The 24,177-nt window shown below is 48.2% G+C and overlaps 1 protein-coding gene across 4 annotated transcripts in view; it reads right to left on the reverse strand.

Moving 5' to 3' along the window:
• Positions 1-24,177, reverse strand: part of LOC142579723 (uncharacterized) — a 273,149-nt gene that overhangs the window by 17,558 nt on the left and 231,414 nt on the right. For 2 of the 4 annotated variants that reach the window (XM_075690217.1, XM_075690219.1), the window contains exons 3-14: positions 23,657-23,781; positions 21,744-22,769; positions 20,443-20,555; positions 19,812-19,873; positions 19,097-19,242; positions 12,539-12,685; positions 8,827-10,392; positions 8,171-8,272; positions 7,430-7,543; positions 6,328-6,453; positions 4,350-4,472; positions 1,784-1,900 (exon numbers count right to left, since the gene is read on the reverse strand). In XM_075690217.1, coding sequence (XP_075546332.1) covers positions 1,784-1,900; positions 4,350-4,472; positions 6,328-6,453; positions 7,430-7,543; positions 8,171-8,272; positions 8,827-10,392; positions 12,539-12,685; positions 19,097-19,242; positions 19,812-19,873; positions 20,443-20,555; positions 21,744-22,769; positions 23,657-23,781 — 3,767 coding nt within the window. The remainder of the gene's footprint in view (positions 1-1,783; positions 1,901-4,349; positions 4,473-6,327; positions 6,454-7,429; positions 7,544-8,170; positions 8,273-8,826; positions 10,393-12,538; positions 12,686-19,096; positions 19,243-19,811; positions 19,874-20,442; positions 20,556-21,743; positions 22,770-23,656; positions 23,782-24,177) is intronic. The other 2 variants (XM_075690218.1, XM_075690220.1) reach the window with 2 other exon arrangements.

The raw sequence follows: 24,177 nt of genomic DNA on the forward strand, positions 1-24,177 counted from the left end.
CTACTCCTCTACAGAAAACTGAAAGCATGATTGAGAATCAATCAATCAATCAATCAATCAATCAATCAATTAATCCACCGTTTAACTTGTTATAGCGGCGTTCTAGGTTTAGCGCAGAAATACTTCCGATATACAAGTTCGTTGCCCATGGAATGAAGAGAGTCATGAAGTTGGCTTTTCCACATGAGGCCTTCTACCGCGGGGAAGTCAGCTTTGACAAGCAGCTTTTCGAGTATTGTTCAAGGCAACTTGTTATGTTTGGCCAGAATGACAGACTGCGGTGCTGGAAATTTCTCCCAAGTTGTTCTGTGCCAGGGGGTAACTTATTCACTTGGAAAGTGAGCAACATCGTGTGGTCGGAATGGATCTCCGCCATTTCCGATGCATGACATGCATGAGTATTCGACACACGCTATCCAGTACGTAGCTGGCACCGAGTTATCACATGTGTTACGCGATAGCGTCACTTCGTAACTGCTTATCCGAGGCAATAAAGAAATTGCAGAATTATTATTTTCAGTACAGAAAGAACGTAAAGATTGTGCTCAAAGAGAGAGAGATAAAATAAAGAAAGAAAGAAACTCAGAGACAATGAGGAGAAGGGAAACAGAGGGGCTCGATCATTTGTTAATCATGGCGATATAAAGCCAAATGGTCGCGATAAACTCAGAAGCAACGAATTCAACAGCGCCTAATTGATAAAATGATGTCGTTTACCGAGTTCATGAACTCAGTTTAAGACCATCTCTTCGTTCTGGAAATACAATACGTGTAAAGTTGCAGGCGGTGTTTACAACTAAAGCTAATGGGGAAGTACGAGAAGTGTTGGTATAGTTTCTCATATTGTATTACAGTCCGGTTATCCTTCAGCGACACATCTGCTGAAAAGCCAGATTTCATGCCCTCAGTGCCGGCTTAGGCTGCAGGCTCCGCGCGCATTGCGAAATAACTTGCCCGCTGTTTTCCTCTCGGTGACACTGCAACATTCGAGAAGGAAGAATACGTGAGCGATAACAATCCACGGGAGCGAATACCAGAAACTCATTCCGACCAGGAAAAACAAAAAAAAAATTGTTTACCGCTTGAAGACAAAGTTTTCGTTTCTTTTGTCATCAAGAAAAAAATAAAAGAAATAAAGATACTTATACTTTTTCTATTCTGAGCGAAAATGAAGAGAAAGGGAGAACACTGCGTCTTACCCTGACCCTTTGGAAAATGTGTCAAGTTGATTTTCCCTCAATGCGCAATTGGACAAAATGTGGGAGCCAGCACGTTGTCAGAATGATGATTACTGGGAAGATCCTCCCTCTCTCCCTCCTCTCTTTCCATCCCCTTGTCCTTTCACTTGGTGCAGGTTAGCTAACCAGAACTACATCTAGTTCATCTCTCTGCCTTTGCTTTGTTGCTTGTGTACTCGTGGATACTGTATCATCTTTCCTCCTCCACGCCTTTCAATCCCTATTCCCCCTTTCCCCAGCATCCAACCGGCCTCAGCCTTCTTAGCCTTTTCCTAACCACTTCTCTCTCCCTAGCTTTCTATACATATTATACATATCTCTCCGGGCCGCTGGCGCATTGTTCTTCGTTTCGCGTGTTAAATATGATGGGACAGAATGCACGAAAGCAGAAACAATGCAATCACCGAGCATTTAAAAGCGTTTTCGCATTGCATTTTCGCCATCTTTGGGGCAACGCGCACTGCTGGAAAAGCAGCTTGCGAATTTTTCAAAGGGCCCACTGCAAAGTCTCAGAACAACTTTCGTACAAAGGCACGCTCACTCACCGCAGCCACGCTCGTCGCTCCCATCGACGCAATCGGCGATGCCGTTGCAGCGAACGGACCCCGTTGCAGACGATACGCAGAATCCGTTCATGCATTGAAACTGGTTCTCACCGCAGGCTGGAAAGGGAAAAAAAAAACGAGATGGTTTCGACTGGGCACGTTGTTTGTACGACGCTTTGGGGACGTCGCCACAACGTTGCTTTGTTTCTACAAGAACAAATTTTCTTTTTAGACAAAGGTAAGGCAGCTCGATAAGCGCACCACGTGGACGATGCCGCGTCAAAGAAGAAGGAAAAGTAGAAAATAAGCATAAAACAACAAGAGACAGAGGCGGGGGGCGAAAACGAGTACCTAGAGATTTGTTTGAATTTTTTGTTTTAATTCAGCTCTGTACATGCGCCACGCACTCACCATTCTCGCGCAAGATCACGTCGCAGTGCGCGTGCAATCACGTCCTGTCTTTTCTTTTTTAATACAAAATTCGAAGGAAGTTCATCGCGAAAGTTTGCTTGCTTACTTGCCTCTCATTTATATTTCTCAACTTACGGCCAACCAGCACATCTTCTTTTCCTCTCGTATCTTCATCCCGTGCATACAGACACGTCAGCGAAGTCTCAGCGCACAATCGCTGTTTTTCTCCGCCGAACAACTTTTTCTTATTTTTTTCTCCGGAAGCGATTACTTGTCGCGGTCCGCACGGCACTCTACAATTTTCGCTTCATCGGCTCTGCCTGTACATTTACCCGGCGTGCGTCGGCCTTTGGTTGCGCGCGATCGTGACGCACGTGATATACAGGCTCCGGACGAAGCTGTTTTTCCTAACGACCGGATCATCAACAAGCTCGTAAAGTTAGCGCGCGTTCGCGAGGCGGTCGCCCGCCTATCGCCAGCCGGATCGGCATATAGCTCGCCGGCTCCAATGCGATGTTTCCGCACGTCTTTTATTTGCTGACCATCGTTTGCTGACGCCGCAGCTAATCGGCTGCTGATTGCCGTCAAAGCTGTCAGGCGCGGAATTCAGTTGCTGGCGGGGATGCAAGAACGTGCGAGGTTGAAGTTTGTTGAGGAAAGCGCGGCAAGCAGGAGGAGTATGCGCTTCTCGTGAGCTCGAACGGCCTTGATGACTAAAGCGGACGCGCGAACGGTGCGATGCTAAAGTTGTCGATGTTGTTAAATCGCTTCGACAGCAGCTAACAAGGCGAGCGTCTGAAGGAGCTGTCTCGGTCGTGGGCCAGCAGATGTGGAAGCCATGGAACTCTATCTGTATACCGTGGATTACGAGACATTATTTTAGCGCTACAAGGTCCTCTCGTCGCGGAGTTAAAGATGTGTTGCTTTTGCGACGAAGAGCTCTCGGTCTTGCAAAAGGAACGCGGCTACAGAGGAGCGGTTAACTACGGCGATGATTCCGAGATATGCGCTCGAAAGAGCCAAACGTTGCTCCGCGCTCGTTGCGCAGGCATGTGTCACGTGACCACACCAGTGCTGCACATGGCAATCGTCATCATCGACTGGAACGCGAACGCCCCTATTGCGCGCTTTCGCGGCGCTAGACCCACACTCGCAAAAAAAAAAAAAAAAGAGTACTGTTTGATTACTGAGCTAAACTAGGGGGACAGCAAACGCTGCGCGGCCGCTGAGTGGCATATGAACGGGAACGTAGTCCCAAATAGGTTTGCAATAGGTTGACGTAGTGCAAGCGGAAGTGTGCGGGAGACTTCGATAAACACCGCTTCTGCGGTAAACGTTCTTATACTCGATAACTATTCCAAAGAGCAGGCGCAAGACAATTGTGACGTTAGATACTATTTTGTCACTGGCAAACACCTCTAACGAACGAAAAGCTTTGTTTATCTTGCAGCTGGATTTTGAGCACATAAATGCTCGATATTGTACAACCTATTGAGCACTGCTTTCTTAACAGAGAGGGCCCGAAGTTCGGTGCCAACTTATTCATATTTTTTCATTTACGTATACTGCGAAGCTCGACTCTGCCATAATAACGCTTTCGGTTGCCTCGACTGAGATGTGAGTAAATAATTCCAATTATATACAGATCTGTAAAACGAAGGAAGTGACAAAAGCGGTCCTCATCCGCGTAAAAACCTCTGTTGGGGGAAAGTTGGCTTCGACGAACGAGGAAGCTATACGCAAGCACGCAGCCCGAACAAGCAGGTTTTGAGGGGTGTCACACGTAGCGTAAGTTCCTACGCCAGACCCGTTAAATGCTGACCAATCCTGTTGCTGCTCGACGTACGTATTATTCGTATTATTAGAGAAGGCGGCGGCCAAATGCAGGTAAAGCACTCGCGAACAGAAAGCTTTCTGAATTCGGCCCCTAAATTGCCAGAATTGTCGCATATATAACGTGCTGCTTATGGTAACTATCGTAATCGGAGCAGCACCTTTAGTGATAACTGTACTACTAACTACTCACAGTCGAAAGGCAAGTCCCACGAGGTGCCCTTTTTTTCTTTATGCGCTATGTTGTTTCCGCTATGCCCACGCAAGTATTCTATGAGCGCCAGTGTAAGTCGCCAGTGTAAGGCAGGGGCTGTATACTCACTGCAGTTGACCTCGTCCTCTCCGTCCTTGCAGTCTTCATGGCCGTCGCACCTCAAAGCGGAGGAAATGCAGAGCTTGTCTCCGCAGTAGAACTTGTTCGATTGCTCGCACAGAGTCTTGTCCACTGGAAGATATCGAAATAAGCTCACCTTTGTGCTTGGCGACAGGCGCATAAGAAAGATTTCTTCGCAGACACAATGTTCCAGTAAGCACGTGGACCAACAACTCCCCTTGAAAAGCGTCTCCACTGCGTGCGTCTTAATCAACATAGTTTACGGGCTTAATACCCCAACATTTTCTGCCCGTAGCTTATTTACTGCGACACAGCTGTTGAACAACAGGTAAAAGTAAGCCGGCAATCGGCACCAGATTCGCTGGCCGCGCATTCGGTTAGGTTAGGATATTTAATACGTGCAAGCGCTGGAACAATTAACATCGCAAGAATGCGTGCGGGCTTCGAAAGCTGATGGTTGCTAGGGGAACGGCAGCGCTAAGTTGGGTCAGAAATACAACTGCGTTGACATCTCGACCACGGCCTGTGCATACTTGCATGCAAAAGGCCACAAATAGCCCTTCTGCACTTCGTGAAGGATGCTGAATTGCACGAACGCCTGTGACAGCGGAGAGTCCTCTGCGATTGACTCTCGTGTGAATGACTGACTGTATTACTTTTTTCTATTCTCCCCTTATCTGTTCTTCCCCATTTCCCCCTCCCCAAGAGTAGGGGAGCCAAACGGGCACGTCCTTGGTTAACCTCCCTACTTTTCCACTTCGTATCTCTCTCTCTCTCTCTCTGATCCACACTTCTAGCGCATGCAATCGCGCACAATGTCACGGCTTCCCCGTCGGGGTTGACGGTCATCTTTTTCTGTCAAACTCCATCTCGCACTCGCAACAGCACATCCAAGACCAGCCGTCCTGACGCATAACCCGCGTAGCTGACATCGGCATTATACGCCGTATACAGCTGTTGCCAGAAAGTGGCATGCCCAAGAGTCGTAAAACAGGAACCGTCTTCATTGCATTATCCATTAAGCAGGGATGCACGCGAAAGCATCGCTGGCGTTCTATTATACCTCTTCTTTATCTTTCTTATTTCTTTGGTTCCATAGGAAACGCTGACATATGCCCTGCCGCGGTAACCCAGTGGCTTTTTCGTTGCGCTGCTCCATCTCTAGGTCGTGCGTTCCAACCCGGCCGCGGCGGCGTCATTTTGATGGGGGCGAAATACAAGAACGCTCGTGTACTTTATGTTTAGATGCGCGTTAAAGAAGCCCTTGGGGTCAAAATTAATCCAGAGTCCTCCACTACGGCGTGCCTCATTATAATATCGTGTCTTTGACACGTAAAACACCAGAAATTATTTTTTTTTTAAATTTAAACTTTGACGTAGTTTGCAGCTATAGATTACCACCGCGCCCGGGTGGACTAGTTCATTTTCACAATTAAACGTAGTTATCACGAACACGAACAGTACAACTTGCGGGGAAAAAAAAAAAGAAACGAACCGTCGTGTCTGTCTATCCTTCGTCGCTGGGCTCTCCGCGCTGGCTCTGTTGCACTTCTGATAATAGCCCGCGCCCTGTTTGTTGTGTACTGAGAAGAACGACCATTTGTGGACTCCGTGAGCACCGTTACGCGCGCGCAACACTATCATGCTGTGTCGCTCCTCTTCTTCCTTTCTTTTCGATCGTTCATCCCGTTCCTTCAGCGCAGGATAGCAAACCGGGCGCGTGTCTGGTTAACTTCCCTGTCTATCCTTTCTCCTCCCTCTCCTATAGCTACCGAGGGCTGCTTTCACTTCGGTCTGGGACCTGGCAACGCTGCTATCCCGCCTCTTTCGCCGCACCCTCAGCGTCGGCGGCGGCGGGGCAAGACACTCGGGAGAGCCCGGATTAGAAAGCGCAAAGGAAAGCGGCCGAGAGTGAGAGAGAGAGAGAGAGAGACGGACGGACAGACACGCGCGAGGACAGACTTACCACATCCGCTTTCGTCGCTGCGGTCTCTGCAGTTGTAGATGCCGTCGCACAGGCTGAGCGGCTTGATGCAGGCGCTGCTGTCGGGACACATCACTTCGAGGTCGCTGCACGTGGAGTTTACTATGTCTGCAACGCAGATAGAGAGAGAGAGACGCGCAGGTCACAGCTCGAGCTGCACGGCAATGATTGACGCTCTCGCGCGTGACTAACGGCAAAGCGAGGTCGTATCAATCGGAGAGACGGACGATCGATTTGTCCTCCGCGCTCTCTGGTCTGATAAAGCTCTTGACCAGTCGCGACTGCTGGACGGCTGCGCGAGAACAGCGCGGTTCCTTGATTCGAAATTGGTCGTCGCTAGACGACGTATGGTACTTGGTTCTGACGTTTCAAATAAACACAATGGCGCTTGGTCAGCCGTGTCGTCTTAAGCCATTCTGGCGCGCAGAGAATGACAGACACGCGTTCACCATGCGACAACATAAAGAATGACAGTGGGTTTGCTCGTTCAAGGGATACACGGCTAAGCCGCGACAGACACTTCGAAGGTACGGCCTAGAAGTTCTTCAAAACTTTTTTTAAATGACACCACGCGGGTCCAAGTTCGCGTCAGTCTAAATTTCGCTTATTACATTATACGAGAGGGCAGTGGCAGCATCCGAAATGCGCTGTTCCTTTCTACGCTCAAGAAAGGAGGTAACCGCTTATTGCATTCAAGAGCCTCCCACCTCCACGCCGAGAAATGCGTTTCTGGTCCCGCCGCTAGAGATAGTGCTAGAACAGACGGGAAGCATCTACTCGGCGCGCTTGCGACATCATTCTCATTCTCGGCTAACTCATCGAGAATGTACGGAAACTTGGGAATCTATTTAAGAAAGGGTAGGTAATGTGTACGTGATATTGTTTTAAAAAAAGAAAACTAGATTACATTCAAAGGAACGCATAAGAATAACCTGCGCTTGAGTGCAGCATGCCACCACTCGCGATGATCTGGATGGGCGCGGCGTCCCTTCCAGGCCGGAGACAATTGACAGCCTGCACCGCTTTCTCTCCCTCCGCGTAATAATTAGCAGTAATAAAAACAAGCCGCCATGCTCCTCCTCACCGCAGTTGTGCTCGTCTTCGCCTTCCGGGCAGTCGCGGATGCCGTCGCACTTGGCCGACGCCATGACGCAAGAGGTGTCCTTGCACTGGAAGTTCACTCCGCAGGTGTCGGTGCCTTGGAGCCGGGCGCAGTCGAAGCAGAGAAAAAGAAGAAGAAAGCAGACACGTGACACGCTAAAGGACGCGTCGAGCCAGCGCCGTAGTTTCGCACCTCGCAGCGCGCGAGTGATGGGGCTCGACATGGCGCGATCAAAGACGCGGCGCGGCAATGGAGCCTCGTTGCGAACTGAATATAAGGCCAGGCGAGGCGCTAGACTCGGGCCCTACACGCTACCAATTCCCCAGTTGCCTTCTGGCGCTGCTTGCATTCGCTGCAGCGCTGCGACGTCGGGCAACTACGAAGGGGGTGCTTGCGAAATTGCTCAGGCGGGCACGCGCGCACGAGTTTATGAAAGGCATCCATCTCGACAAGGCAGGAAGTAAACTATCTTGTAGAAGAAAAAAAAAATAAGGGAACCATGGAATGATGCACTGCTCAGCAGCAAACGCACAATCTCTGTGGTCGTAAAGTGCATGAGTCAGATAAACGCGAGAGGACCAGTGAGGCTTCCTTACATTAGAGAAAGAAGTGGGTATAGTGATAATAAAACGTTCAAAAACAAGTATTCATCGCCTGTTAAAAAAAACGTTTATCTCCACAGCGCGCAGGATGTACTGGCGCAACGCCTGTATGGGCACTCACAATTCTGTTCGTCCAAGGCTCCAGGGCAGTCTTCGAACTGATCGCAGAGAAGGTTGGTCTTCAGACAAGTGTGGCTTCCGTCGGCGGGACAGTAAAATTCCTCTGAAAGAATAACGACCAGTAGCAATCAAAATTTGATTTTGAGAACTGCATGCAGTTACGAAGACGTCCTTCGATATATAAGGAGGGCGCGGGCTACGAGAATTTGCATTCGTATAGGAGATTATGGGCGCGCAGTGGTGTTGGACGCCATGTATAAGAAACAACAATGGTTTTCGTCACTTTGGCTTGCAATCTTTTTTCATCTCCCGGCAGACTGCCCTAATTCTACGTTTACAGCGCCGACGTCAGTATGACCTGAAACTCAAACTCACAGTTACGTTTCGAACCACATGTAACAACAAAGCCAGTGAATAAAGCAAGAAGATATGGCGCGCGCTCGTAAGCCCGATTCGAATTTAGGGTCAGTATTCACAAAGCTGTTCGTATGCAAGAGCCTTTCGCAAGTACAAGCCCCCCGGCCAATTATAAAACAGATCACAATATTGGCCAAGGCATGCGACCAATGGCAAGCAGTTCTTAACAAAGAAACACTTTGTGAACTAAGCACCAGAAGTCAAAATGGTTTAAAGTATGTGGAGGTGAACTCGACTTACCGGAAGAACAGTGGGCCCTGAACATTTCTTCCGTAGAGTTTGCCATGCTTTCATTGAAGAATTGAGTGGTCGTCATGCTAACGTGCGTCGTATTGTCGCTCTCGGTCATCATGCTCGTACCGTCGACATCTCCGAACGTGATGTTTGCAGTGTTCAGCAGCGTGCCGTCAGCAGTCATGTTCCACGAATCCATGGTGCTGTTCACCACATCCACGCCTTCTTCGGACAGGGTGTTGTTGTTCATGAAGGTCAGGTTCCTGCCCATGGCGAATGTGCGGTTGCTCACGTTCAAGTCGGGGTCCACTTCTTCCGTTGACGACCCGTTGCCGAAACCTGAATACGTCAGCGTCGCGTTCATCGACTCTGTTTCGTTCATTAGGCTGGCCACTGTGGTCGTCATGGAGACGTCCGTGACTGTCTCGACCTGAGAGAGCGTAGTGTTTGGAGTGTCCGTCACGTTGAACGGCAGGGTTTCGTTGACGAAGATTGGATCTGTCGAAGCTGTCGAGACGGTTGCGTTGAACTCGCCGATGTCGGTGCCGTTCATGGCATCACCGTCGATTTCCCTGTACACCGATGACATCGTCGTCGTTGTCTCCTCCAACGTTTCGTTCCTCGTCGTCGCAAGCGTTGGTTCCGTCGCGTTGTCTACGTCTGTTGCAGGTGCTAATGAGAACACCATGACGGATGGAACGGTGACTGACGACATCGTGGTCTCTTCCGTGCTGTTCTCAGAAGAAACTGACGAAGTGAGTGTCGTTTCGTTCGTTGGAACGTTAGTCACCGACGTTTCGTTTAACGGCACGGGCACGGTAGTTAATGCCCCGACTTCCGTTGTCAAAGGGCCTCCTGTCACCATGCCAGAAGTAGTGGTCTCTTCAAACACAACGGCAGTGGTAGTCTGTTCAGTGGTCTGCAACGTAGTTACGGCGTCTGTCACCACACTCGCCGTTGCGTTAGTGACGTCGCTACTTTCAGTCGCGAAGGCTGCGACCGTCGATTGACGGATCTCTCGAGTCGTCAGACTTTCGACATCGGTCGCCAGCTGTGGCTCAGTCGTCAAGGTCGCGCTGGTCGTGTGCTCGGTGGCCTGCGCTGTGGCAAGGCTCGTCGTCGTCGGCACTGTGCCTTCAGCTGTCGGAATTGTCGTAGCGTCGCTCGTTGCCATCTCGGGAGAGCTTGGCTCGGAGACTGGTTCAGCGGTCGTGGTTGGAGAAGTGGTTGTTGCGAGCAGAACCAATGTGCCCGGAGGTATTGCAATCTTGGGCGGCGTTGTTGTCTCTTGTCCAGGCGTCGTCGGCAATTCCGTAAAAGGCGCGGTAGTCGTCGTTACGGCGTCCGTTGGCGCTTGCGTCTGCGTTGTTGTCGTCAGAGGCAAGGGAGGTGCAGTCATTCGCGTCGTTGTCTCTGACACCGCTGCCTCTCGAGGGGTGGTTGATGCCTCTTCCGCGGGTGTTGTTGTCCATTCCACTTTCCTCATTGTAGGCTCTGAAGTGACTTCTGTAATGTCGCTTGTTGGCACAAGGGTTGTTATTCCAGTATTTTCGTCTACAGTTGTTGCTACTGCTGCGGGAGAGAAGGGGGAAGAAACAAAAAAATAGCCTCGTTACGAATGTGTGGCGTCAAAGGTCACTTGAACTGCGTAGGTTATCAAGCGAATGACAAGCAAACAGATTGGGATATGAAAGCGATGGTATGGTAGCATTAGTGTTCTGTATGTTTCGATGATTCTTGTGAATGGTACTATAACAATGACCTTCGTTGCGAAGCAAATGCAAAAAAAAGTGGAAGAGTAACCGCATTAGGCGAACGGTTAAGTGAACCGCCAGCTAAGTGTTTTTCACTATTGAAAATTTTCACTTCGCTGCTGTCAAGAATGCGTGCTCCATGTCGCATATGTGGTGAATCCGCCAATATGATAAAGAAAGCTGAAAACTGCAACTTTCGCTCGATTGAACTCGCCCATATAGCTGAGTAAATCAAATACACTTAAACCACAGGCCATGGATACGGCGACAAATTTTCATAGAATTTCATCACATGTTTTGAATAAAAAAAAATAACTATTCAATCAGCGAGGCAGGCGGTTTGAGCTGATTTCTGATATGATTAGACAACGGAAAAGAGCTCGCCAGTGGCGAGACATAGCGGTTCATCAACGCTTCATGCTTAATGATACGAGGGAAACAAAATAAAAGCGCTGTCGTGAGTTTTTCCATACAGAACGTAAAGCAGGTGCATAGCCTACCACACGTGAGGTCAGTAGCGCGATGGTGGATGACGCGCAGCATGCAGTCATATGGTGAGCTCTTGCAGTAGCACGGGTGCAAAGCATAGGACAAAAAAAATGAAATCTCAGCTTATCCGTTCATACTGGAATGGTTTGAAAAAGCAAAGTGCCAACTGCGACCTAACATTTACAGCCGAGATATGAACGGCAGTGAGCTGCCTCAGTTAAAGGCCGCTCACTGACGATCAAGATATGACGCTGACAGCATTATGTTACATACGCGTACCCCAATCGAGAAAGTTTTCAAAGACCTTGATTACGGAAAAAAAAATCATAGAAGATTTGTTGCAGCCAATACATACGCTCTCGAGTCGAAGAGTGCAGTCTCTGATGACTGCATGACCAATGCATGACTGATGACCGGATGACTAATTTAGATTGCCGAAAGTGTGGATTGAATGGTGGGTGAGGTAACAAAAAGAAATTTACCTTTCACGCAGCGTCTACGTATGCTCTCAAATCCTTTCGCAGTCGGCCACCTGGAGGCAGCGTTGAAGTGTTCAAGAGTAACAGACACTAAGCCAGTTTCCGAGCATAATATTTCATATTCAGTTGCCTCGTGCTCGAAGAAATAAGGATTATAGACAATTCTCTGCACTCCTTGTTCGTATTCATAAATTGAAATGGGTGCATAAACTGCTTTCGGTTCAGTGCCAATTCTGAAGCGGCCTTTGCCTTAAAAGCCTAGAAAGTTAACCCTCCTATTCCTAGTTGCAAGATAACATTTAAAGAAATGTCGTTAATTTTAATAAGAAATGCGTTTCATCAGCGCCCACCTCTGCACTCATGGTGCATTGATGACATGGGAGCCACCGCAGTGAAGGACATTTCGCTTTACGTCGACGAAAGCGACTTGACCAGCGCGCTAGCTATCTGGAAAGCCTACGAGAATTCTCTACGAGAGACAGTTTGATGTGAATCGCACAGCTTCTGCTTTAGCTTGAATCTGTGCTGGCGAGATTAATCGGAACACCGCGTAAAAAGGAGGGGGCAGGGCTTCTTGCCAAACATGGCGGTCGAGTAAAGCCTTTGACCCTTGACGCTGTCACTGACCCCTCGATCGGAAGCTTAAGCGGAATTTCTGTCCTCTGACTGTTAAAAAAAATAACGAAATAGAACCGAAGGGTTGGACAGTCAACGAAGCAAAGCAGCAACGATAGCACACATGGCTCAAGTAAACTTTGCTCAAGCAGTGGCGACAGCGTGATTTGGCCAGGATCATGCGGGTAGGGTATGATGAAAAAAAAAAAAGAAGAAGAAGGAAAAAGCGGATCCGCGAGATTTTCGCAGCGTGACAGAATGGTATCTTGCGTGCGAGCAAACACAGAAAGGACAGAGAGAGAGATAGATAGATAGAGGTGCGCATGGTGGGCATAGCGGTGTGCGATGAGCAGGACGGTCGTGGCTTCTTCGCTTCCTCACCGGGTGTTTCCGGCTGCGCGCACGCGGTCTCATTCAGCCTACTCGTGCCGGGCAGGCAGATGCAGGTTTTGGTGCCACTCAGGTAGTCCCACTCGCATACGCTGCCGAGGCAACCCCCGTTGGCCACCTTGCACCAGTTCGTCACGTCTGCGCACCAGACACCAACTCAGGCTCACCGCGCGCGCGCTGTTACTTCACTCCCGACTCTGTAGTACGTGCCCCAGTGTTTGGCCGACACCACCACCACCCACCACCAGAGCCGTCACCATCACGTGCCGCGATCATGAAACGCCCGCCACCATATATACCATCAGCACTGCTTTCATATAACAGACATCCGCACGCACATCAGGAGCCTCGAACGCGCGCTGCACAGTGGACATTCTTGTGTGCTGCCGCCCTGGTCCTTACGCGGGTGCAGTACTCAACCCTTTCTCAACGCCGTAAATTGCCTGCGGCCTTACGCGACCCTATCCACAAACTGTGCACATTGTCGGGCCCACCGTCAAAAATGCATTAGAAATTTGTCCCGATTCCCGACACGAGTTTGAGACCCCTGACGCAGAGCGTGCGAGTGTTTGCGAGCCAAACAAGAGGCGGGTGTCGTGATACGATGGGTTTTGTTGCGGGGTCTTGCAGTAGTGCCTTGAGCCGAAAAAAAAAAACGTGAGGCTGAGGTGCCACTGAAGAAAACGAGTGCTCCTATGCGGCGGAGGTGTGTTTCCCACCCCCACTGAATTGGGGGTCGAACCTCTTACGGCGAGCGCGGTACTTAATAATACAGCCACCCGCGCCCACTGAGCAAATTGAGTCTTGGTGATGTACTCCATTGCTGCTATTGAATAAATGCCAGCAAGTGCCGTGGGAAGTTCACGATGTAAAGAGAAAGGTATATGTCGCCTATACTGTACGCTGCTGCTCGCACATTGCTCCATCATTCACGTTCATGCGTGTACGCGACCTCTTCTTCGTATGCACAGACTGTGTGAAGTTACCTCCCGACTTCTCATTCTCTAACGCAGGCGTTACGCTGCTAAGCACGAGGTCGCGGGTTCAAATCCCGGCCGCGGCGGCCGCATTTCGATGGGGGGCGAAATGGAAAAACGCCCCTGTACCACGCACTCGGTGCACGCTATAAAGAAACCCAGGTAATCGAAATTAATCCGGAGCGCCCCCACTACGGCGTACCTTAAATATGAGATAGTGATTTGGGCACTTCAAACCACAGAATTTAATTTTTTAACGCAGAAGAGCTCGCGTTATTGCCAGGATCTCGCTCCAACTTTCATTAGGAACTGTCACATAATTACGTCAGACCGACACATACATTGAATAAGGGAGGAAGACTTAAAGAAACTAGAACAAACGTGCTCTCTAGGCGGCATCAATAGTTCTGTACTTGCTGCTGTGCAAGTGAAAACGTTTTACCTACCGCCTATAGTTCTTGTTTCAGTGTTTTCCTTTGCATTAATTCATCCTGCTGCCCTCTCTGTTACATCCTTTCTTTTCTTTTTTTTTCTAAATTTAACTCGTAAGCCTTTCTTTTGCTTTCATTTCTTTTGTCACCGACCTCATTCGAAAGTGGTGACTAAATTTACGTCAATACTTTTGCACATTTGGGTCCTTGTGCTTCTAGTAAACCGACGCATTAAAATTACCAAAAGGTGCCCCTGACATTCTCGCCGAGAACGTAGTGCTTAGACCTGAAAACAAAATTTCCATATATTCCTTGTGCCACATTTTCGTTTTTCGTATTATTATTCATTATAATATCACAAGCACTGAGGCACACTGGCGTTAAACTGCAGCAGTAAAATAAATATTGACCGTGCGTCGGTTAATGTACCAACATGAACTTCCACGATGCACCCACAACTTCTTGCTCAATTCGCAGGCAAGAGGGAGCTTTAAGTGCGCCTTTGCTTGACAACAACACGCGAATATAAACTGTAATTTGCTGTAACGCATAAGAGCTATTATACACATTGTAAAATACAACCATATTCAGTCGTTATAGCGAATGAGTGTATAAAACTATAGGTAAAACCTCGTTATAACGAAGTTGATAGAAGCCAAAATTACTTCGTTATATACAGTATGTCTGTATATTCATTACTGCCATGCACTTACTATGAATCTCATGGGGATTTCAAGATAAATTCCACTTACTTCGTTATAGCCATTAGGTCGTTATATCCAGTTTCGTTATAACGAGGTATGACTGCACTTTAGGCAGTTTGCAAGAGACTAGAAGAAACGGGGACGTCAATAGCGGTTGTTCGTCGTCAGTGCCCCTATGTAAAACAGGCTATATCTTATCCTAACGCTGTGTTTGTAGCAACACAGTTCCAGGTGGTGTAAAAATTAGATAACCTTGGTGGGCATTCTAATCACTACTTATGGCCTCACACCAAATACACAAGGCCCTTGTTTAGATTTTGTTACAGCGAAGCCGTTAAGTGCTACTTCCCCGCTATCGTGTCCGCGTGTAGAAAAAAAAAGCATCAGCATCATAACTCCAGCGTCGTCGTCTTCCACACTTGGCTCGTTGGCGTCTCTCGGTGCTACAACGCGAACGAGCTCCTGCCGCTGTTCCCGCGTTCGACATAATTAATTAATTATTTGGGAAGCACAAGGACGCAACCAATTATGGAGACAATTTTTACTCATTACTCATTACTCGGCCAACAGAGCGCTTGAGCATGCCTTGGACTTTGCAGATTCCTTTGTGTACTTGCTACGCTTAACAATCATCTCTCACCGTCTGGCTTGGCAGAACGGAACAGTCTTTGAGGAATGTACAACTCAGATTATAAACCGTGCGAAACGCCACTCCCTCGTATACTCGAATTAACGTAACACGATTCCCGACAATCCAGGCACCAACTGAGGTGACCGCCGACGCACAGCTATTCCCACAAATGACGTCATCTTTGGCTGCGAAGGGCGAGCCCGAGAAACTCGCAACACGTCCCGAGCGGCCATAAACACATACCGTTAGTTCTTTTTTTTTTTCTTTGGAACCCGACTCCTATATCTCACTCCACAAAACACGGGCATTTGCGTCACTCCCGCGGGTTGCACATTCTACGCCCGTACCTCTTCTCTCATCAAGCGTGCGGCGACTCTTTCTTTTTCCTAATTAATACCTGCCCAGCTGGCACCGGACTCGACGGATGGGCTCTCGAAAGAATTTCGTACATGATTATTTTTTTTCCTCTTGTTTTTTGTCCTCTCGAGCGCACGCACGTGTCTGTATCGCTTACGGCGGTGCCTCTACGGAGCTGCGCAGCGGAGCCCCCGAGCAGCAGGGATCGCATGTCGAATACCGAAAGCGCTGCTGGGAGGCTCACGCACGCGCTCGCCAGGCGGGCGACCTTGCCGAGTGCGCGAGCATAACAGCCCTTGGGGCGAACATCGAACGGCAGTTGCGTTAGCGGGCAGGAATTCGCGGCGTTGGCAGAGATTTCTGCTCTTCTTGGTCACGTTCGGCTAGCGGCAGAAGCCAGTGGAGCCCTGGACTTGGGGCAACACCCATCAAGCTCCTAATCCCCTATCCCCATTTCCCCAATTCAATAAAGTTATTCTCTCTCTCTCTCTCCTCGTATAACCATAGGAGCGCTGATTTGAGGGTAGGCCTCTTTATTGATCCGTTTATCCTGTTTTCTGTTTGTTCTGGGGAAGAAGCTGGAAAGAGAAAAGCCCTAAACAGACACTAAGCACCAGCACTGCAGCAGATGATGTTAAACTGGTAGAGCGTTCGGTCAAAACTATATTTTAATTCATTTGGGGGGGAAAAGAGTATAGTTTACTAGAGAGATAAAAAAAATGAAGGCCAATATTTGTTCCTTATTTCCTGTTCTTTTGAATTTCCGCGAGGGAACTCTAGCGCAGATGAGTGAGTGTGACGTCACGGCCTTCGTAGCATTTGATCGTATTCGGGCAGTTCTGACGCACGAAAAGTTCTCGGTAAATGCTCAGTTCTGTTTTTTGTTTCCTTTTAGAATGCAGCGCACTTCTCCCGCCCCGGTAAACAAGTAAACAGAACAGAGCGGGTGCTGTCAAAATCAATGACGTCATGGCAAGCTGATGCGGAAACTTCGGAGTGGCGTCGTCGTCGGTTTTTCGTCCTTGCGTTTTTTTTTTTTAGCTTAGGAAGTTTTTTTTCTTACTGTAATAGTGGATTTTTTCCTGTTTTATAAGCGTATTTTTCGTACGCAGCTAGTTATAATGCCACACTTTAGTGCTCTTTTAAGGCGTCGTATCTTGGTTTACTGTTGCTACGCGCTAAGGACCTCTTAATGCAGTATCGCATTACAAATTACACATCAGAATCTCTCTCGCTTTCTTTTTTCATGACCGGTGAAATCGTTTGTATTAAATCCGAATATCTAAATGTGACTAGCTCTCGGAAACGTTCGAGGCTTTAAAAGCACGTACAACGTAACATGTCTTACCAGCCTTGTGTAAGATTTCAGGCTTGCGGGCCGTTAAAAAAGCGAGAACCTCAAGTTTGTGGAGACAGTATTGTCCTCGCGAGTCAGGGCCAACGTTACGCGTAGCGTTCTCGCCCCAGTACTGAACACTCACCTAGATTCAGTACCGACTTTTTTTTTTTTTAAGACCGACTTGACAGAAAACACGCAACATAAATGAATTGTTATTGCTCTGTAAAGAAATATATGTATAACACGCTGCCCTGGTTTTAATACATGAAGACAAATGCTGTGCTTGGTCAAGATATCGATATTAAGATAAAAATAAATAAAATTACAGAACACCTAACGCTCCATAGCGTTAGAACATTTTCGGCAGCGTTTCGCGTAATTTGATCAACTTACCGAATGAAATGTGCCCACTTTGCGACTCCCCGAACGAGTACGTTCAACAACAGCCCCTTGTATCCTTCATAAAAAAGGCTATATGCAATGGTTCAGTCCTATAGGCTTCGCGGTTTCCAGTGCTAGCAGGGGTTTTCACTGTCGTGCCATGACAGAGAAAACTTCACCCGAGAGCATAGAACGATGCTACAATACAAACCCGGTGTGGGTTCTCAGAAAGAAAGTTGCGCAGTTGCAGAGAAATTTGTCCTGGCCAGGGGAAATACCCTTCTCTGCTATATATGGACACTCGTAATGATGACAGTTCTTCCTTTCCCGAAACGTCCCCCACATCGCAGATTCATTTCCGCATAACTCACTTGCCATGTATCTAATGCCAATAGCTGAATCCTCAAAGTATTGGGGTGCAAAGCTAATAATAAAGTGGGAATTTTCAGAAACTTTAAAGGTACGCTAGAACATTGTAGGTTACTTCCGGCGCTCTAGACCGGCAACGCAATATACAGCCGTACAGACGACATGGAATGACCTACTATTCATGCCCCGCTGTTCGCCAGGCATATTTAGATTGCTTCAACGGTGAAAGCAGGAGTAAAATGCGAGGTTATAAGTCGCTTTAGTGCAAGCTGTAATAGATACGAGGCTGTACAAAAAGTGCGTATATAGAACGCTCCAACGGGCGCCTGATTGCAGATTCTTTCCATCCATCACTAAGAGAACCCTTAGTATACGTCCTCATGTACAAATATTCCAAGAGAGAGCCAACCGAAGTGTCAGTTCTTACTTAACCTCTTTCTGATAGAACTTTGTTTTTTACAAGAAAAAACTATATATATATATATATATATATATATATCATTTACTCTTAAAAGTTACTAGTATGTGACATTAGAAAGTCCAAAATTAGTTATACTATCGCTATACCCGTGGAAAAAAAATTTGTCGTCTTCTTAAGATAAAATGAAAAGGGCATACAGTGCAAAAGAGTGTGACGCTATACCGGCACGTTTCCTCGCCGTGCGTGTCTTGACTTCGAAAGCGAACTGCCTTGCATATTATGACAGTCTATGAAGCCCCTTTTTCTCCAGGAACAGCGACTGGAATCCGTACACCCGAGTGGATGCAGCCGCACAAGTTCATGGATGGAAAGTCGAGTCAAGTTAAAGACTCTGCGCCGAGCTTTGTTTTCTAAGAGCTAGGTGGCGACCCGGCGATATGTCTGCGTTAAACAACTGTTTTGGGGTTTACATGTTCGACCTATAAACATGTTCAATAGATGTTTATGATTACATGCCCGTAGTAACACGTCAAAGTTGCCTTCCTTGAAACAGGACATCAGAATCCTCCTTTCTCTCCCCTCAGTGTGCCGGTTCGATTTAGCATCTCAGAAGCGGTATATGTCTGCAAATTGGGATAAGCGGGTGTTCGCGACAAGGGGGCCGGAAGAGGTTAACGTAAACATTTTTGGTGCGCTATTCTACGCTTGACCGACTCCTACAAATACATTTCAATAAAAAAAAAAAACAAGCTTGCTTTTCTTCTTCCTCTTTCTCGGGGGAGGAGGGGGAGAGATTGCACATGTGCTACGCTTTTATTCCACCTGCCACGGTACTGTCCTACATTACGGGTCACCTCTGTTGTTGCTCCCGGTCCATTGTTAGCAGGTAAGAAGACGGCAGGACATCACACCGAGGGGGATCAGATGATAACGGCTCACCCTTGGCGACAACCGACGCCGAGTCTACGGGACGTCCCCTTAGCGTGCCGTTGTTCTTGGCCAGGAAGTCTCGGATGGCCACCTTGACCTTGGCCGCAGGCAGGTCGCCGCCGACCACCACGAACGAAGCCACCACGCTGCCTTTCCTGCGACCGATGGAAGAAGACAGTAAGAAAAGGAAGACGGATTCGATAAAAAAAAAACCAATGGCAAGAAAGGAAGAACGTGGAGTGCTTAGCCCCTCGTTATACGCGGCTGCACGTGCCCAGCACACGCGGGGAGGGGGGGAGGGGGGCGCAATCTTCGCGACCTTGCCCAACTACTCGCGAGTCGGCTCCTCCGGAAAGATAAAGCCGCGTCTGGTCCACCGCGGTCCGACGTTCTGGAACTGCGGGCGGCCGCAGACCCGCGAGCCACCTTTGACCCGACGGATCTTCGAAAACGCATTGACCCGGCTGAGAATTAAAAAAAAAAAAAAAACGAAGTGCCCAAATGACGCGTTTCCGGCACGGGGATACAAATGCGGTCCGTGTGAAACGTCTTGAGGAGCGCAGCTAAAAAAATGCGAGAGCGTTTGAACGAAAAAAAAAAGAAGAAAAAAAAACCCGCAGCAATGAAAGTAAATAATCGGAACGGAATTGGAGAGAGAGAGAGAGAGAGAGAGAGAGAGAGAGAGAGAGAGAGAGAGAGAGAGAGAGGCTGTGGCCGGGCGTACCTGTACTTCAGAATGTCCACCGTCTCGTAGCGGTACCCAAGTCCCTTGAGGATGTCTTCTAACTATGAAAAATGAAAAGAACGGTAAGATGATGGATGTACGAGGCTTTACCGCGTGCCTGCGTCAATACAAGGTCACCGAACGAACTTCGTGAAACAGGAAGGAACTTCAGCGAGTGCGTCTCCGCAACCTTCGAAGACTCGTTATAATTTGCCTCGTGATCGATGTTCTACATCGCTGGGGAAATTTCTGAGCAACAAGAACATCACAAAGCAAAGTTCAAATTAAAACATACGTAAACTAAACAACATGTGACAATGATAGGAGTTTTAGTACAAGGACCGATAGCCTTCAATATTCTGACAGTCGGTGGAGTTCCAGAAAATACTCATCTTACTACAACTATATGCATGGCCACAGGTGGTCGAAATTCATTCGATGCTGTCCGCTATATACGGCATCTAACAAAATTTGCGCTACGCATTCTGGCGTCATATTCATCGATCATATTGTGTTCAAACATACGAATGTTTCCGAAACATTTTACTTTCTCTTTTTCTTGCAGTAGGAGAGAGGAGGTTTTATTTATAACGACATAATTATTACTCAGGCTTCTCTGAGAACGGCGTACCCCTTGTTTCAGCTGGTTCGAGAGATCTCTTGCTTCTATGGAGGACTTGTTGTTCAGAGATTCGCTGAAGATTTCTTCCGGAAGTGTGATCTCCCCAACAACAGCGTTTGGTCCTGGAAAAAAAACAACAAGATCAACACGGTCTTCATAAAAGGAAATTACGTACAAAGGCACTTTGTTGTTCACGAAGTTGAAGTGAATTGCACGCACACACCAACATGCACAGCTCCTACAAACACACGCGCAGATGTCTGGCATAGAGTTTGAAGAACTGTGAAATCTCAACCGTTGTTGTCAAACAAAATTCCTCGTGTATAGGGTCTGTGCATTTGCATTTTCGCCCATAACGGCCGCTATAGCGTCAGTGAAAGCAGAGCTCAAGAAAAAATACTTTCCAACACGTTTGAGTTGTTCCTCCGTCAAGTGCAAGATGGCGGAAGAAAGTCGCAAGAACAAATCTTCGCTTAATACGTAGGCGCCGAACTTCCAGAACCTCGTTCATTAAACGTTGTTATGGACAGTGTAGGGTTTTCTATCAACACGTTAAATAATAAGAAAAATTAACTTGGACGTTGTGGGCACTAACCTGGATAGAACTACACTTCTCGTTCGAATCTAGAATGAATTTACGTTCTTTTTTTTTTTTATCTCTGGCGAATGGTGTCGTGATTCTCAGGCTACTGATCGGTAACGGGCGCATACACGTATATGATGCACTCTTAAAACAGCTGCACCCTTTGGGTCGTGTGTTGCCACACAACGATAATCGTCATCTTTCTTGCCCGCATTTCCTGTCTTTTTAACGCTGCGAGCCCGGTACCTCCAAGTCACGGACGGCATGCCCGTTATCGGCATGACAGAGTATTCTCGACAGGAAAGTAGCGAGCACAGCGTTTTTGAAGAAAGGCAAACGCAATCAAGACAGCTGACTATTGTGGTGAGGCACATATACACCCTAAAGGGTCCGACGGTTGAAGAGTGTGCGCTAAAATACGGATTACAGAGAATTCACGCGAAGACGACCTGCAACACACACACACACACACACACACACACACACACACACACACACACACACACACACACACACACACACACACACACACACACACACACACACACACACACACACACACACACACACACACACACACACACACACACACACACACACACACACTCACACACACAATCACACACACACACACACACACACACACACACACACACACACACACACAAAATACCCAAAGGGTTCTGCGCGACATTTAGCAGCTAAAACATCTTTGTTCTGTTCCTACCAGGAAGAGGGAGACCGCCGGTGGGAGTACGTTCCTCGGTGCTCGCGGCTGTAACGGGCTCCGTAACCATCGACGACTCTTCATCCCTTGGCGAACTTGTCGTCGTCGCCGTCCCCATGTGTGTCGGCAACGAGCTCTCGGTCAGCGAGGCCACCGTAGTCTCATACGGACTGGTCGTGCTTTCGGCTCTGGCTGTGGTCTCGACCGCTGCCAGCGTTGTCGCTGTCCCCTCGGGAATCGCACTCGTGTCAACGGTGGTCAGCTCCTGCTCTGTCGGAGACACCGTTGCAGAAGTCGTGGTGGACGCGGAGCCAGTAGCAGTGAACGGTGCTTGCATGGTTGTACCTGCTGTCGTCGTCGGGCCATCGGTCACAGTCGTGGCTGCATCGGTGGTTGCTCCAAACGCGGGAGGCGTGACGGTAGAGGTCTCTGCGGTGGAACCCGCTTTCTCCGTTACAGCCGTCTCCGTAGACGGCAGAGCCTCGGCCGACGTCGACGGCACAGCCGTCGTCGGGACAGATGTGGTCGACGGAGCGCTGGTGACTGGAACGCCGGGAGCGGGACCGTCGGTCCCGTCTGTCTGGTTGTAGTCGACGGTCGTGAGCGAGGCTTGACCCGTTAGCGGAACACTCGTAGTGATTGAAGACTCGACGGAGCCGTGAAATGTAGACGTCAGATCCGACACCGTGGTTACGCTTTCTGTCGTGACTTCAACCACCACGGGAGACTGTGTCGTCGCCATGGACTGGTCCCTTGTGCTGACGGTGGCGACCGAGGTCGCGGTAGGCTCGGTGACTGTCGTCGTTGGAGGTCGGGTCGGTTGCGTGGTTGGACTGGTGGTAGCGGAAGAAATGACTACGATTGGCGGCGATGATGGCGGTAATGACTGTTGGGTGGGTGGCGGGCTGGTCTCTCTTGGCTGCGGCGCACCCTCTAGCGTCGACGAGCCGGCGTGCATGCTCGAACTACTCGGATCGACGTGAACGGACTTTGGAGAGGACTTAGAATCACTCAGCAGGAACCCAGCTGCAAGCAATGCGAGAAACGCGAATAGCAAACATAAGAGACAACAAATTTTGTAAGCTATAAACAGCGGCACGCATGAAAATCAGTAAAAGAGCAGCGCTATACTAAACCACGGATGCTCAAGAAATGGCTAGGTTATTTGATTAAGTACTTGTGCGTCAGTATTTGTCTGGACATGCTTACTCTGCAGGCTAACAAGCACAATAAATTGCAAACGCTACCGCTGCGGAAAATTTTCATTTCTCGACACAGTTGTTACGGGATGCCTTCTCCTTTAAACGCGACACAAAGTGCGAGCGTTATGAACCACGGGCCGAATTCACAAAGCTTATCGTTCGTAAGTGATCTTTCCCATTAGCCAGCTAGTGGATATGTCCAGCATCAGGATTGGCTAAAATTTTATCTTACGAACAATTCTAGCGCAAGACGCTTTAGTGAATGCGGGCCTATATGCTCAGAACAAAACGTTTTATTTTCTCGTTGCAGCACGTCCTTGCAAATGCATCGTAATTTGAAAGTCATACCTTATAAGCTTTGGCAACGCGTCACTCACTTAAGTTTTATGACATGATTTTTAACCTTCCGAATCACGTGATAAATAAAACTTGTCATGTGGAAGAAATAATATAGCAGGACTGTAGTCAAGCTATTGGGGAACCGCCGTTCAAACGCAGTATAGTATCGTGCAGATGAAAACTATCAATATTCAAGGGCTCTTTAATTGCGCGCCATTCGGACTGCGCTGGAAAAGAGCAATGCTCAATTGTAAAGATTGCGCATCGCCCACATCAACGTGGATTAGTAAACTGTCCGTGATACGTGTTGCGACACGTAACGTGTCACATCGGCACATATTAAATCGACACTATAAAATAGGGCGTACTTACTTGCTGCTAACACTCCCACTAGAACAGCGATGCCTAAGATCATGAGTAGAAGACAGCAGAAGAACATGCGCTTCCACCCGGAACACACTTTTCTTTTTTCTTTTGTTAAATAAAGCTTTTCGCCGCTGTAAAAAATATAGAGAAAAAAAGAAAGAAAGGAACACATTAGGACACGCGAAAATAATCAATAACGCAGAGATATGTTCATTAGCAAAGAGAAACCTCAGTGGAATACATAACAGGCAGTAGTGCATTAGCAGGGGCATCACAGCGCGGTGAATGTGGCCGATAAGCTTGCGCTGAAATCTGATCAATAACTGAAAAAGGAAATTATAAAAGGATCAATACCACGTTCCTCAGGAACGCCGTATTCACCTTTCCATATTTTTCTTTCATGACATCAACCAGACGTCACGTTGTAGTGGCAATATCAAGACAAGCGACCAATAGTGGGCACTTGTAATTCCCGGCCTAGAAAAAAACCTAGCGTTATAGTGTACACCTCCACATGAATTATTCTG

The sequence above is a fragment of the Dermacentor variabilis genome, chromosome 4 (assembly GCF_050947875.1).
Source record: "Dermacentor variabilis isolate Ectoservices chromosome 4, ASM5094787v1, whole genome shotgun sequence".
NCBI classification, from domain to species: domain Eukaryota; kingdom Metazoa; phylum Arthropoda; class Arachnida; order Ixodida; family Ixodidae; genus Dermacentor; species Dermacentor variabilis.